Below are 12,693 nucleotides of genomic sequence, written 5' to 3'. Positions count from 1 at the left end.
TTCTAAAATATTTCTTAAATCTCATTTACATTATCTATTTAAAAGTATTGCTATAATAAAATGTAATGATCACAGTAGGTATAGTGCAAAATTATATTTTAAAGAATAAGCATTTTATATATTTGTATACCGAGAGCATCAATGATCGCGATTTGAAATAAGACAACAGCGCGCATGTGCAAAATAATTCTGCGTTTCAAACGTCACAAAGAAGCACTATCTCAGTCCAATTTTCTCCAAGCGTCTATTATCACAGTTTTTAGTACTTGTAAAAATGCAAAGTTGATAAAACAAAATGTTCGTATTAGTAACGTACAAAAGTTATGAAAAAAACATTTTTTTTAATTACTAAGTACAGGACTAAGACTGAATTTTAGTGACAATGATCATCTCTGTTAAAATCTCATGAACTTCAAGTTTAGGAACGTCCTTGTAAAAATGGATAGTTGAGATGAATGAATGTGCTGTATAAGGGGCGTACGGCGTTTTAGAAACTTTTTATGTGAAAATCCTTGGCTTACTTAGCCTTAGTTTCACGCAGCAATCCAGTTTTACTTTTTTCTGTGCATTAATAAAACACACCGCAGCACAGAGAAAAAAAACTAAGCAGAGGTCAAAGTCAAGATTCCACTGAGTAGCAGCGCCTGCTAATATTGTACCCTTACCCACCATGCCACCAAATAGTACGACTTCAGTAACCGGTAGCTGTCAAAGCCGTATCTGGACAATTATGAGCTTTCCCTGAGTGTCTTGTCATTTTTTTTATACATGGCAGTGTAGACAGCAGTGTGTATACATTTGTCTGTAAATACAGCCCCCCACCCCATACAAAGTACTCTTCCCAAAGTATGGATTTCTGAATTTGAAAAGCAATTTAAGTCTCTGCTTTTGGACTAGAGTAGAAAAACAATTGGGCCCGAAGTCCTATAACAACAACTCTTGTTAAAAAATTTCACTGACTATATCAACTGGCCTTCTGTTTCTGCAAACAAACAACTGGCATTTTCTTTAACAAACCCCCTAAACTTACCACATAATTAACAAACCGAAGTAAAAATAATATGGTACCTCACAGGGAAACTTCGACAGCATAATTATTTTTACAAGTGAAATCTGATTTTCATTTCAATAAGCGACATAAATATTTTCTTCTCTCGCCATTTTACAGTCGTTTGAATTGAATGTTCAATAATTTAGAGACCTTAACAATTCCACTGTTTGATTAGTGCATTGAAATGTTTCCGTTTCTATGCGGTAGTTTTGTTTGGCCCACCATGTTGGACTGTAGTGGAGGTCAGTGAAAGGTATAGGCTTCGTCTGTTAGTATTCTTCAGAGCGCCGAAGATGTTAGCTGTTACATCTGCACTTTTACGGGGGTTGGCCAGCAAAAACGTGAGTAATCAGTATTGAGGGGAGCTGTCTGAGGTTTGTGCAGGACCTTTGACCTTGAACGTATTGGGGCGAAGTCAAGTTCACTGTTGGGTGTTGGTATTTCTTTGTGCAGTAGTGTGTGTTAATTAACCGATCTCTGTATTATAAAGGCACGGTTCAATATTCTGCAGTGTGTAGAGTTTATATTTACCAGCTGTCCTGGCTTTACTTTTATAGCAGTTCATATATGAACAGTTGTCTAATTGTTTTGAAAATAGCAAATGACTCCCTGATTTTTAGGATAAGATATATTTTCTAAGATTTTTACGTAACCCAAAAAAAGTGTCACTGAAACTTTTTTTTTTAATATAATGCAAAACAGTAGAAGCTATCCCAATTGTAGCAAAACACGGGCACTCTGATTTGGTTATAAAGTAAAACTAAGATCTCAAGATTTGTTGCTACATAGCTGTCAACTTTCCACCTCCAAAACGAGGAGCGTTAGCCCTCGTACAAATGGGCAGTGTGTGAAACTCAGGTTTACTAATCACTTTAACTGTGAAGACCATACGATTGTTAAAGAATGCGGGTTTTAAAATAAAGATCTGTTAATGAATTAATATAATTCGTTTCTATTTACCATGGATCAGGTAAAAAAAATCCTAATATTGAATGTGACTTTGAGGGGCATGAACTTTTTAAGACATCAAATGAGCTACGCTCATCGTAATGAGGTACACTTGAGAGGCGTGGGTTGCCAGGGTTTTTGTCGTGCAGAATTGCACTTTTCAGGGAATGGCTCAGGTTGAATAGATGAAATAATGGCAATCCTAGGTTTAGGGTTTCCCCTAAAGAAGTGAATGATTTTGAATGTGTGTGTAGAGAAAAAAGGGAATACAGTGGTTACTCGCATAGCTCTCAACCGCTTACCTACAAAATTAAGGAAAATAAATCGGGGGAACTTAGTATTAATTTCAGAGCTGTGTTTTCTGAAATAAGTCTTTAGCTATAATTATAAGTGCACTCCAACAAGTCTCTTTCAAAATTACCAGTTTTAGGATGGATAGAGCTAAATTTTGAGCCAGTGTATGGTTGTCTTCATTTTTATAACATTACAAACTTTTGTAATTTAAAGTGTTCTTGGAGATGTTGTATAATGCCTTTCTTTTATTTTCTTTGCAAACACTGTTATTTGCCGCTTTTCCTGCCTTAATGATTTGCATGGGTTCTATTCAGTGGTATCCTTGTAACTCCTGATTTAATATCTGGGATGAATCTACTCTTAAGGTGGTGTACGTTTTTGTAAATTCCAAGTTACTGGCAATGGCTACTTGTATAAGAGAGACTTGGTCTTGTTTTCATGTAATCTAAATATTGCCTCTTATTGAGTGCTATAGGTCACCTTCCAGTACCTGATAACATTTCTAAATGTGCTAGCTGAATTGGCCATAAGTCGTAATACTTAATAGATGGAAGACTGAAATCTCCCATCATAAAGTGGCTTTAGACTAATTTAAGCATTAGTCTTTTTTCTTTTAAAGCCACAGACAGCACTTTAGCAGACCCCTCCAAGTTTAAGGACTTTATAAAACTAAACATCAAACTCCATGATAGGCTTTTGAAATCACAATGCATTACCTATGTTCTTTAAAACAGTCACACTCACTACTTGTATTTGTAAGATGTGGGTTGGGGGTTAAAATAACGGTTCAGGTGTTTGCCTCTCAGACACAAGGTACAGAATTTGATTCACACCTTTCAGGGAAATTGTCTAGCCTTAAAATAGCTCAAGGACAGCTGGCATAGTACTTTCCTATGAACCCATGAGACCAAGTAGTCCATAATAGGTCCAAATATAATAGGGAAATTGAATTAATGAAACCACTACCTACAAACATGCAGTTAAAAAAAAAAAAAAAAAAAAAAACAGCAACAACAAAATGCAGTAGTTCCACTTAAATAAATTCATCATTTAAAATCAGTCGAGCTAAAAACACCATTAGGAAGTTCAAAGCCGAACATTAACTGAAATTCTACAAATCTCTGACTCCTAACTCTTCCCATGGATTACCGTGGCTCAAGTCGTAACTACTCTCTAGTAACCCAAAAGCACTATGTCCATATGACCTGGTAATATTCTAGGATGCCTGTCAAACTTGGAAAAGCTTGAACGTTTCAATGGGGATTTCTGTTTAGTGCGGAAAGGGGAGATTTCCCTTTACTGCACTGTAGTGCAATCTCTGAGTTAGTATACTAAAAGAGTGGGGGGTGTGGGGGATTCAGGGGGGCTTGCTCCCCTGCTTAAAACAGTCGGGTAAGTTTTTACTTTTGAAAGTTTGACCATACGGAATTCGGACTTTTAAAAGTTCAACATAATATGAACGCTATCAAAACTTATAGTCAGTACTGAAAAATCTTATCTCTGTGGCCTCACCAGTTCTGCTTCACCAAGGACAGGTTCTGCAACCTCATTCTAGTAAACTGCTTCAGGAGGATGACACAAGCTGTGGATGGCACTCGCACAGCATATGTCAATCTGACTAAAACCTTTGACACGATTCCCTATGCAATTGTCAAATTTTAAAGAGCAAAGCATAAACCATTATGTTGTGAGGAGGGTAGTAAACTGGCTGTTACAGAACATGCACAGTTAAGGTAACTGGTGCCACCAACCAGCAGTGTTACCTCAGGACTCTAGTGAAATCCTCCTGTGTGGCTATCTAAATATGCTGATTATGACAAGAAAATTTTTCTTTCCCCAGATTCTGATAAACTTTGCTGCAATTTGGTCTGCATGTAAAGAATTCTATTACTTGTAACATAAATGCCATCCCTCACTAGACTGATTCATTCATCAGGGATCTTGGTACCTTTGTTTGCTAGGAGTCAAAACATAATTTTTGGTCAAAACAGTATCTAAAATCATCTTGTCTTGATCAGAAGGCATTATCCATCTGCTTACTTTTTTCAAACCAGTTTAGGACAAAGCTCCCTTTGGTGTGTTTGTCTAAATGTATCACACACCTCAGATGACCCTAGAGAGGTTCCTAACTGAAAAGGTCGCTGACCTGAAGAACATTAGCTGCAAAACTTACTTTATAGCCTTAACCTTTTAATTTCTGTGTGCTGAGTTTGTTTGGCTTTTGTGGTAAGGAAGTAATTAATCCTCTCTGATTTCCTACACTTCACAAAATTAACAGCACTAGAAACCTCTGTATTAAGGATTTACATCAGCAACAACTAAACAAGTTGTGCTGGCATGGCAGATTCATCTCTCACAAGGGTGTAGCCAGGCATATTCTTTGTACTCTACAGAGTGCATTTTTTTTTTTTTTTTCTGATCATCATACCGACATGGCTTTTTTTCAGGTCATATTGTGTCTACATCTGTCTAAATGAATGCCTTTAACAGATGCAATATTACTAATCTGAAAACAATACCTTTAATAGGTTTAGGGGGAACAGCTAAAAATGCTACATTTAGTATGCTTGGTGGGCAGCATTTTTGAGAGTTGTGTCCATCTTAAGTGATCGGTGTCAAAGAGGAGAGGTAACACCAAGAGTTTGAGTATGTAAACATTACAATGAGTATGTAAACATTACAATGTTTATCAAAGGTTCTGAGTACAGTTCCTGGCCCCCTTACTCCATGGTAAAGCTGTAACTGCCGCTTCTAAATTCTCTGATACTGATTGTTTAAATTATGAGTGTTGTAACACCTGAAGCGTACAGAAAAAAAATTTCATGAGCATAGACATAGGGCAAATGAAAGTCTATGTGATTGTATTGCTGAGCTAAGCACTTATTTTCATGGGTGGGTGTCAGGTCACCACATTTTAGTGCCTGGCAGACCTTTTGGTGAGAGAACAAGCCATTAACACTCTGCATGTGGACATGATAATCTGGTTGGCAGACTGGGAGTTTAACTCTGCAGATAAGTTGGGGAGAAGGGAGATACCCTGTGTTGCACATGGATATAAGGGAACCCATGGTGGGCAGCCTAAACCACCCCAATAAAGTCCTAGTAAAAGGGGAAACTAATAGTTCCCATACACAGCCAGGATCAGGGTTTAGATGTTTTAAATGTAACCAGAGGGGCCATGTAGCATACAAATGTCCACTGAAGCAAGGTGGAAACAAAAGGTGAGGGAACCAGGAAGTGAGAATAACAACATGCCAGTGGTAACAAACTATCACCGGAGTTTGTATCCTATCTTAGTGGTGGAAAAGAGCCTCTGACATAGCCATTGTGAAGCTTGCAGTGGTTAAACAGGAGCAGTACTTGCTTGGGCAGTCCACTCCAATCAGAGTTTTAGGAGGGACCCCATTCCAAATACCTTTGGCCAAGGTTCACCTTGACTGGGAGGGTGGAAAAGGAAGCAAGTAGGTGTATTTGAAGATATCCTTTAGATGTCTTGATAGGAAATGATTAAGATAATGCAATACCTTGTGTGCATGCAGTTACACCCAGTCAGACTTTGATACAGGTATGTAGGTCTGGTAGCCTGGGCAAGACCCAGATGTACCTTACACCTGAAATTGGTGCTGGTGATATGGCTATTTTAGGGAGGGATCTGACTTGTGGCAGTGAGCCCGAAGGTGATCCACAGCTGCTGATAGGTACTGATGTTTCCTTGGACAGAGTGACTGCAAGGGCAGAAGGGAGTAACAGTACCTAGGCTAACATAGAGACACTGCTGTCATAAGATGCCAGACTTCCTGTGGAAGGAGAGCTGGGAAGGGTCACAAATGCTGAGATGAGACAGGCTCAGCTCTCAGACCCTATATTACGAGGCTTGAGGGAGGTAGCTAAGATAGCACCTAATTCTCAAAGAAAAGGTGAGTCTGTATACTGGAACAAAGGGTTACTGTATAGAGTCGACCCCTGAGGGGAGGGCTAGAGGGTAAAGTAATACAACAGTTGGTAGTGCCCAGAGCCTACCATCTGGCACTTCTAGCCATACCCATGGCATTCCTTTTGCAGGTCACATGGGCATAAAGTGTACCAAGAGACGTATTATGCATAACTTTTATTGGCCTGGAATTGCAAGGGATGTAACAGGATACTGCAGAACCTGTGAACAGTACATAAAAGGTTGGTAAGGCAGGAGGCAGTCCACGCTCCTTTGATGCCTTTTGCCTGTGATTGAGGAGCTGTTTTAGTGGGTAGCTATTGATATTGTGGGGCCTCTTGAGTACCCCAAGTTACACAGAGAAGAAATATATTCAGTGGTAGTAGGTTATGCTACTAGATGGCCTGAGACGGTGACTCTGTCCTCCATCAAGGCAGAGCAGGTGTTAAATGCTTTGTTAGATATTTTCAGCAGGGTAGGTTTCCCCAAGAGAAATACTGACGGACAGAGGTGCCTATTTCATGTCAGACCTGTTGGCTTGCTATGGGGTGAAGCACCTAAAGACAACCTCCTTCCATCCCAGCACTAATGGTCTTGTGGAGAGGTTAAATTCTACATTGAAGACCATGCTAAGGGCATTTGCAGACCAGTTTGAGAGAGTGGGACAAATATTTGCCCCATCTCCTGTTTGTGTACATAGGTACCCCAGGAATCTGCAAGTTTTTCAATATTTGAATTGCTGTATGGGCATAGGATGAGGGAGGCCCTTAGATTTGATTCATGATGAGTGGGAGGGTGTGTGTGAATCCCACAAGGAGTCTGTTATGGCATATGTCCTAAACATCAGGACAAGGCTTTGGGAGCTTATGGTCTTGGCCCAGGAGAACCTGGCAGGAGCCCAACATCAGAAAAAGGTCTGGTATGACAGAAATGCTGAAGTCCAAGAGTTTGCTGTGGGATAGCAGGTTATGGTGCTCATTCCTGTCAAACACTGTAAGCTGCAGGCAGCTTGGGAAGGACCGTTCAGTGTGTTAAAGGTCAGTGATGTTAACTACATGGTAAAACTGCGAGGCAGGAGCAGAAACTGTACCATGTTAACGTGATAGGGAGGCCCTTTTGAGTATTTGTAGTGGGTGGCAGGAGAGTCTGTGGGTGATCTGGTGACTGATCTCAGTGAGACTCAGACTGACAGCTCAGTGGAAGGGGTAACACTGTCCCAGCAGCTACCCCCTACCCAGATTCAAGAAATCCGAGCAGTAAGAGTTTGAGGACATGCTCACTGGGAAACGTGGGTGCACCCACCTGGAGCAGCACCATGTGTGTACAGGACCCCAAGACTTATCAAGCAGGCCCCTTGCAGGGTGTCTTGAGTGAGTCAGACTCTGAGGGAGGAGATGCAGGAAATGTTGGAACTGGGAATAACCCAGGAGTCCAGCAGTCTCTGGGCCTCCCCAGAGGTTCTGGTACCAAAGAAGGATGGCAACACCAGGTTCTGTGTGGCCTACAGAAAACTAAACCGTCCCACAGAGTCAGATGCTTACCCCATGCGTAGGGCAGATGAAGTCTTAGAGCACCTAGGTGGGGCTAAGAATATGAACAGCTATTGATCTGACCAAGGGCTACTGGCAGATGCCCTTGACTCCCACTGCTAAATGGAGGTGAGCCTTTGTGATGCCTTTTGGATTATACAAGTTCACGAAGCTGCCCTTTGGGATGAAAAATGCCTCTGCAACCTTCCAAGGCTAGTAGATAGTATCCTAGGAGGAGCAGGCGACTATGCCCTTGCTTACCTGGATGATATTTCCATCTACAGCCATTCCTGGCAAGCGCACCTTCAGCATGTTAGGGAGGTCCTGAGCAGACTGCATAGGGCAGGGTTAACCATGAAGCCCAGTAAGTTTCAGGTGGGTATGGCTGAGATCTCCTACCCAAGACATAGTGGGGAGTGGTAAGATCAGGCCATAACCTGCCAAAGTGAAAGCTATTCAGGCATGGCCTGCCTCTGTTACCAAAAAGCAGGTAAGGGCATTCTTGAGGACAGTAGGATACTATAGAAAGTTTGTTCACAGTTACAGTACAATAGCTGCTCTCCTAAAGGACCTGATGAAGAAAAACAGTCCAGATACGGTTGTGTGGACACCAGCTTGCGTGCAGACATTCCAAAAACCTTAAATGGGTTTTGGGAGGACCCTTTGTGCTAGCCAGTCCAGATTACAGCAAATAATTTGTTGTGCACATGGATGCTTTGAACCATGGGGTCGGGGTTGTACTTGGCCAGGTTTCTTCAGAGGGAGAAGAGCCGTTTTATATCTCAGCTGTAGACTCCAACCCAGGGAGGAATGTTCTGCAACTGTAGAAAGAACGTCTCGCCACACCATGGGCACTGCAAAAACTTCAGCCCTATCTGTATGGAAGGAAACTCATGGTGGTTATAGACTGCATTCCCTTAACATGTCTACATCAAGCCAGCCAGCAAAATGCCAAGTTATTAAGGTGGCGCCTAGGGTTGCAGGCATATGACACGACAGTACTACACCGTAGTGGGGTCAGCAATGCCAATGCAGATGGGCTGTCAAGACAGGGTATGAGTAATGTGTGTTCCCAGGCAGGCTTTTTTCTCTCAAGCAACATTTCTCCAGGGTCACTTGAAAAACTAGCTAGAGTCTTCAAAGGGGAGAAATGTGGTGATGTGAGGCAGTGCCAGCTGTGCCGCAGGGAGTAGGGCAGTGCATGTGTAACATATGCCAGCATAGCTAGCTGGAGTTTTGTAAAGAATTATGTTATTTGAATATCAAACTATTTTTTACAATAATGTTTAAAAAATGTATTTGATGCTTGTGTTAAAATGTATCAACCGTGGGTCCTGCTGGACAGAAAACAAATATACATGTGTCACTGTATTGTTGCAACTGAAATGTATACATTTTAAGAGGATACTGGAAGGGAAGAGGTTAAACTCAGCCCAGCTAACCTTAAAAAATAGACTGAAATTAAATGACTTGGTTTAGGCCATGATGATTTTATCTTGCATATCTAAATGCCCCCAGAGACGCAGAGTCTTTGAAAAGCCTGGGCTGGGATGTTGCTCTCTTGTCCTTAGTGATGAACTAATTACTACTCTGGGGTGCCAGAGAATGGCTTGTTTTTGCAGGAAGGGTGGAAGTGTTGGAATTGTTTTACAGTTTCCAGATGCTGTAATAAACCTTAGCTAAAGTTGTGTGTGTGTATTGTGACATATCAGTGCCAGATCCTGGCTCAGTTTCTAGAGAGATGGTACTGCGGGAACCACAGTGTCAGGTGACTGATTGTGATGTCATTCTGTAGCCAGCTCTGAAATTGTATTTGAATGTAGTGAGATATGTAAGGAGTGCACTCTGTTTTTGGACCTGACAAGACACCGATCCACTTTATATCTCGCCTTGCTTTAGTAAGTGACTAGGGAACAGTAATTCTTGAATAAGTTAGAAAAATATAGTGAGATTAACAAAAAACATTTTTTCTGCTGTCTGTATGAGTCTTTCATCTGTATTTTTTGTATCTTCTGTGATTGAAATACTGGTGTCTGTTGTGAATAGATATTCAGTACTGTAATTGTTTTTATTTATTATTAAATATATCTAAACCTTTCATTGCGGCTGGTCCTTTACAAAATATTTAACTTGCATTTATTTAGTGGCACTGTAAGGCTCCACGTTCTGAAAGTCTTGCTGCTTGGTTAAACATTACCATTTGTATAAGTATTAATTTTACTAAGTGTAATTGGGTACCCTGGTAAGAGCCTTAAAATAGCTGGCTTTGGGTGTTCTGGTGGCAGTAAATCTACCTTGATGTTTGGGTGGTGGAGTGGGTTAGCTGTGCCACCTTTTCCCAGGATGTTCATAGGTTCATACTAGGCTATCTGCCCTAGGGCATTTATAAGCCTAGCCAGAATGTGTTTGGCTTTCGCCACCATTTTAAATTTATTTTGCTATGCCCTTTTTCGAGGTTAGTATACTGTGCCTCTGTCTAACAGTGACACAGAAGTGATACCCGAGGTAAACCTACAATCTCCCATCCTCTCATCAAGATTCCTCTTGAAGAGAGTCAATGAGGGACTCTGCCTAACCTGGACTGGGATTTTATTCCAGAGTGAAGGGAGCCTCTGGGTTATGAATCTGTCCCTCCAGCATGTCCTATTTATTTCAGTGCTGAGGTTCAAGTCTCTCGAGCACGTAGCTCGATGGGATTTGGATTTTCTGAGGTGCAGCATGTCCATTAATTCCGGGTTGGACATGGCTTTATACGTCAGGCACAGATCGCCTCTGAACAGGCGGTATGCCACTGAGTAGAGCTGGAGTTTCTTTAACTGGGCAGCATATGGCATCTGTTTGAGCCCTTTGATCGTCTTGGTGAGGTACTTTTGGGGTCTTTCCAGTTGCTGCAGGTGTCCGGTAAGGTACATCCCAAAAGGGGCATTGTACTCAATTATGGGCCTGATGAGGGATGAGTAAAGAGGCACGATGACGTCCCCTGATCTAGTTGTGAATCCCTTCATGATTAGGTGGGCTATATAAAATGTTTTTCTAACTACTTTGGCCACGTGGTTGTCAAATGAGAGATTGCTATCAACTTGGGTCCCCAGGTCCCTAATTACTTCTTCTGTACTTAATGGATTACCACCTATGTGGTAATTTGTGGGCACTTTGTTTTTGCCAAAGGGGATGACTATACACTTTTTGGCATTTAGCTTGAGGCCATGGCTCTGGAACCAGTTGTCTGTTTCTATGAGGCCCTTTTGGAGGATGCTTGTGTCGGCTGGAGAGTTGATTATGGCGCCCAGTTTGCAGTCATCTGCGAACTTTGTCAGCCACAGTCCTTACGTGTTGGCCTGTACCTCCGAGAAATATATACCGAACAAGAGAGGTCCCAGGACTGAGCCTTGTGGGACACCACTTGTAACTGGTTTGGAGTCTGACATGGCTCCAGCAATTCTAACCATGAGGGTTCTGTCCTTGAGCCAGTTTGCAATCCATCTAGTGACAGAGGGGTTTATATTTAAGCTGGTGAGCTCATCTATAATGCCCGAGTGGGGTATTGTATCAAGGGCTTTTGCGAGGTCCAGGTAGGCTGTGTGGACCACCTTCCCCTCGTCAGTGGCCTTGGTGACTGTTTCAAAGAAATCAACCAGGTTTAAGAGGCAGGATCTGCCCTTAAAGCCGAACTGGGTAGGATCCAGTGTTTGTAGGTCCCCAATATCTTTATTTATGAGGTCCATGATGATCCTTTCCATAGCTTTGCAGACCAAGCTTGTCAGGCTTATGGGGCGATAGTTTCCAGGATCCGTTGAGGCACCACCTTTATGGAGAGGGACCACTGTTGCTGTACGCCACTCTTTGGGCACATATCCTGTAGTAAGGCTGAGATTGAACAGTAGATTTATGTTTGGGTTTAGCTCTTCTTGGAGTTCATGTAGGACGCAGCCCGGGACACCGTCTGGTCCCATTGATGCTGTGTTTTTTGCTTTGGAGAGGGCGGCTCTTACCTGAGCATCTGAGATGTCAGGGGGGCAGCACTCTGCTGGGATAGATATTTGCCCTTTTGGTGGGGAGGGGGGGGGGGACATTTGCGCTGAACCTGTCAGCTAGGATGTTGGCAATGTCTGTGGGTTCGGTGTATTTTTTGTCATTTTGGACTAATTCTGAGCATATCTGGGAATTACCACCCAGGTTCCTAACATAACTAAAGAAAGCCTTTTGATTATCCTTAGTGTCCTGTGCAATTTTTCTCTCGAAGCTGACCTTAGACAATTTTATGTGTGCCCATAATTTTTTGCTAATACTGATCAGTGATGCCTTCCCTTTTTAGGATTTTGCTCTATCATTTAGTAGCTTCCTCCTTCTATTGTATAGTTTGTTTATGGCTGGGGTCCACCAGACAGGACGTCTGCCTTTGGAGGATTGGGTCTTGGTTTTATTTGGGATCGCTTGATCCATGCATTCCTGAAGGTGTTCATAGAATGCGTTTATAAAGGATTCTGCGGTCTGGGCCGTATTTTCCACAGGCCCGGGGGCTTTGAAGGATTCCACTTCAGTTTTGAGGAGTGTGAAATTTGCTTTAGAGAAGTTTTTCACTGTGGTTTTCTGGGTAGGGGGTGGGGTCGGGATGTGAATATCCAGTGAGATTAGTTTATGGTCTGATCTTACCAGTGAGGGATACACTTCTGGTCTGGAGCATAGAGTCCCCATGTTGGTGATGATCAGGTCCAGTATGTTTTCCCCTCTTGTGGGAGTGGTAACACGTTGTCTTGCGTGAGAAAATCAAATCTCAGAGTGAGTGACAGCTAATTTGAACAGGTACACTGAGAGTACTGATTTCAGAGACCGGGTGGAGGACTTGGAATGGAACACCTGGCTAATGATTCATGTCTGTAGTGGTCCGTGGGGAGTCTTATTTGGGGCCTGGACAGAAAAACTAGCCCCAAGACTGGAGT

The 12,693-nt window shown here is 42.2% G+C and overlaps 1 protein-coding gene across 1 annotated transcript in view; it reads left to right on the top strand.

Annotated features, from left to right (window-relative positions):
• Nucleotides 1-1,246: 1,246 nt before the first annotated feature.
• The window catches only part of LOC122802590 (pyruvate dehydrogenase E1 component subunit alpha, mitochondrial-like), a 141,201-nt gene continuing 129,754 nt past the window's right edge, over nucleotides 1,247-12,693 (top strand). The window contains exon 1 of the mRNA XM_044072273.1: nucleotides 1,247-1,392. Coding sequence (XP_043928208.1) covers nucleotides 1,345-1,392 — 48 coding nt within the window. The 5' untranslated portion in view covers nucleotides 1,247-1,344. The remainder of the gene's footprint in view (nucleotides 1,393-12,693) is intronic.

Source organism: Protopterus annectens, chromosome 5.part0 (genome assembly GCF_019279795.1).
Source record: "Protopterus annectens isolate FY-2018-M chromosome 5.part0, PAN1.0, whole genome shotgun sequence".
NCBI lineage: Eukaryota > Metazoa > Chordata > Ceratodontiformes > Protopteridae > Protopterus > Protopterus annectens.
The sequence above is the reverse complement of the archived record's forward strand: the minus strand, read 5'-3'. Positions and strand labels throughout refer to the sequence as shown.